The sequence below is a fragment of the Tupaia chinensis genome, unplaced genomic scaffold (assembly GCF_000334495.1).
Source record: "Tupaia chinensis unplaced genomic scaffold, TupChi_1.0 Scaffold143793_1, whole genome shotgun sequence".
NCBI classification, from domain to species: Eukaryota; Metazoa; Chordata; class Mammalia; order Scandentia; family Tupaiidae; genus Tupaia; species Tupaia belangeri.
In genome coordinates this window covers 207,397-210,580 of record NW_006203643.1, presented here as the reverse complement: position 1 = coordinate 210,580, position 3,184 = coordinate 207,397, and the positions used below count along the sequence as shown (strand labels likewise).

Below are 3,184 nucleotides of genomic sequence, written 5' to 3'. Positions count from 1 at the left end.
GGGGGTGGGGGGGGGGGGTCTTTTGCAAGTAGAGCGGACAGGATTTGCTTATGCTTGGAATGTGTGTGTGAGGAGAGGATGGGGGTGCTGTGGGGAGGGTGATGGCGGCATCAAAGATAGCTAAGGTTCTCAACCTAAATGACTAGAAGGCTCAGGTGAGGTGGATAAGGTGGTGGGAGGTGCAGGTTCAGGAAGGTAGGTCGGAGTTTGGTTTTAGACATGGTGGGGGTGTGGTGTCTCATCTGTGACCCGGGGTTCAGAGGAGCAGGCTAGCCTGGAAGTGGACAGGATAATGATGTTTGCATAGGAAATGGTTTTGAGAATGGAAACAAGTCTCCAAGAGTTCAGACTACTCATCCTCATCCAGTTGGCAGATGGCAGTTTGCATCCACAGTTAGAGTGGCTGGGAAATGTTTTTCACTTTCTAATCCCTCTGGTACAAGGTGTGTAGAACCAGCTGCTATCCTAATGCCGTCCCCTCTTGCCACAGTAACAGGCCTCCATGATGTCGATGAGTACATGCAGGCCCAGCTGCTCCTAGCTGTGAGTAACCCTGGCCACCCCTGTCCTACTTTGGCCCCCTCCTGGCTGTCTCCACTGCAGCCTCAGCCATCTGTCCTGCCCACAGGCTCTGAACATTGCGACACATGTCTTGAAGCCAGGGGGCTGTTTCGTGGCCAAGGTAAGCCTTGGGGAACCCAGTCGAGTATAGAGAGAGGACCCTGAGGGCTGCCTTCACCCCTTCATCCTTGCCCTGCAGATATTCCGAGGCCGAGACGTGACACTGCTCTATAGCCAGCTGCGTGTCTTCTTCTCCAGCGTGCTCTGTGCCAAGCCCAGGAGCAGCCGGAATTCCAGCATCGGTCAGTAGAGTAGAGGGGCCAGGCAGGTGGAGGAGGACCCCAGGGGTGCCACCCATATGGGGTGGAAGTGACAGTTACCCTTCTCTCCTGGTTCTCCCCACAGAGGCCTTCGCTGTCTGTCAGGGCTATGATCCTCCTGAGGGCTTCATGCCAGACCTGACCAAACCTCTGCTGGACCACTCTTACGGTGAGAGCCAGAGCATGGGGCTGTCCCAGGGCAACTCTGCCTTCCTTAGGTCCTCAGCATCACTCCCTGGTAGAGATTCTGTACCCTTCTGGGGATCCTATCCCAAGAGAATCCTTGGTCCTCCTTTCTGAAGGAAGTTCCACCTCTTTACATATATTTTGTCCGTAGAAGATCTTTAACCCAGTCAGTCTCCCGATAGTAACTCTTGGGCCTGATGACAGTACTATCCAGAAGCATCCAGAGTCATGCTCCAGGTGGAAACCTCGCCCCTGTCTGGAATTTTTGTCTCATGAGAGTCTTTAGCATGACCCTAAGTGGGAAAATGCAAAGAGCCTGCCCTTGTGGAGATCATTTGAGGGAGACAGGGTTCAGACAGCATATAATAGAATGTCAGGTGGACGGAAGTGTGAAAACAGCAGGGGCCAACGTTTAGAAGGGGTGGTTCTCGGGGCTGGACAGTTGGCACAGTGGTAGTGTGATGGTCTGCAAGTCTGGCCCACAAGGAAGGGAGGCAGCCTGGGTTCACATCTGGAGACCTGCATGAGTGCACTGGGCATGGATTATGGTGTCAGAACCCCATTGGGAGTACTGTCTTTCCATTTCTCTGTCTCTTGCTCATGGGAGAAATAAATGAACTTTGGGGAAGGGGGTCAGTTATGAGGAGCTGATCTAAATTGAATGAACGAGGGGTAGAGGGGTGAGAATGGAGCTGGGGAATGATCTGACAGCCGTGCTGCAGCTGAGCCAGGACTAGCCCTAAGCATCCCAGCCCTGTCCTCAGGCTTCTCTCTCCCTGCTCCTAAGACCCTGATTTCAACCAGCTAGATGGCCCCACCCGTATCATCGTGCCTTTTGTGTCCTGCGGAGACCTGAGCTCCTATGATTCGGATCGCAGTTACCCGCTGGATGTGAGTGCCTGGTCACCAGTAGGTGGGTGGGGGTAAGAGGTCATAGGCTTCCGGGTCCTCACCATCTCCCTGCCTCTTATGTCCCTGCAGCTAGAGGATGGCTCAGAGTACAAGTACACTCCACCCACACAGCCCCCCATCTCACCACCATACCAGGAGGCCTGCACGTTGAAAAAGAAATGGCGGCTAGCCAAGGAGACCCGGTCCCAGGACTGCCCCATTCGCAGAGTGGATATGTTGCCCCTACCCCTGGCTGCCCCTCAGCGCCACACCCTGCTGGCCCCTGAGGTCTGGAAGCCTATCTCTGAGTCCACATCGACCCTTTCCCAGTGTGCTTCTTTCTGCCCCTAAATCACATGGTTTCTGGAGCCAAAATTCTCTTTTCTTGCCTTCTAGTAGCTATAAGTCATTGGGTAAAACCAAGCATCATGATAGAAATGGTTAACCAAACATCTTAGTCCCTTTTCTTTTTCTTGGGCAGATAGAGGACAATGAAATGAACTGTTCACCCTAACACATTAAGGTAAGGTTGCCTTTTTAAACTTTTTTTAATTAAAATAATTTTTTATAATTTTTTAGGTTTTTGCTATAGGGAGCATACACTCACTGGAGACAGAGAATGTGAGAACTCATCCCCCAGGGGGGATGGCCATGCCACAATCCCATCTTTATACTCTTTTTAGGATTTTGGGTGGCATGCATGCACATGTGCCTGGCATGATTCTCAAGCCACCAGGCCCAGGGCTTAAACCACAGTCAGTCATATGGCAGTCTGGTGCCTCAACCATCACACCGCCTGCTAAGGTTGCCTTTTTGAGCTAAGGGTTTGGATAAGAAATACTTTAAGCATTATCTTCATATGTTACTGCATTGCTTATAGAAATATCCAAGACTAGTTGAGTTTGGAAGCCAGCAAATGGCATGGTGGTTAAGCCACTGGACTCCCACATGGCCCACCATGGTTCGAGTCATGGCCCAGAGGCTTGACACTCAGGCTGGGTGTTCGTGCATGTAATGCGTGCATGCCTAAAATCCTGAGAGGAAAAAGGAGGAGCCAGGATTGCGTCGTGGCCTTCCCCCTGAGGGGTGATTTCTTTCTTTCTTTTTTTTTTAATAATTATTTTATTTAACTTTATTCATGTATTTATTTTAATTTGACCAGAGAGAGCGAGAGAGAGGGAAAGTGACAAAGCAAGCTGCCAGGTCCAGGACCATTCTTAACCACC

General features: G+C 51.2%; 1 protein-coding gene across 3 annotated transcripts in view; it reads left to right on the top strand.

Annotated features, from left to right (window-relative positions):
* FTSJ1 (FtsJ RNA 2'-O-methyltransferase 1) overlaps positions 1 to 3,184 on the top strand; it is a 17,154-nt gene that overhangs the window by 7,974 nt on the left and 5,996 nt on the right. For 2 of the 3 annotated variants that reach the window (XM_006165029.3, XM_006165031.2), the window contains 7 exons: positions 491 to 543; positions 629 to 682; positions 761 to 863; positions 967 to 1,050; positions 1,855 to 1,958; positions 2,049 to 2,246; positions 2,440 to 2,481. In XM_006165029.3, the coding sequence (XP_006165091.1) occupies positions 491 to 543; positions 629 to 682; positions 761 to 863; positions 967 to 1,050; positions 1,855 to 1,958; positions 2,049 to 2,246; positions 2,440 to 2,472 (629 nt within the window). In that variant the 3' untranslated portion in view covers positions 2,473 to 2,481. The remainder of the gene's footprint in view (positions 1 to 490; positions 544 to 628; positions 683 to 760; positions 864 to 966; positions 1,051 to 1,854; positions 1,959 to 2,048; positions 2,247 to 2,439; positions 2,482 to 3,184) is intronic. The other variant, XM_006165030.3, reaches the window with a different exon arrangement.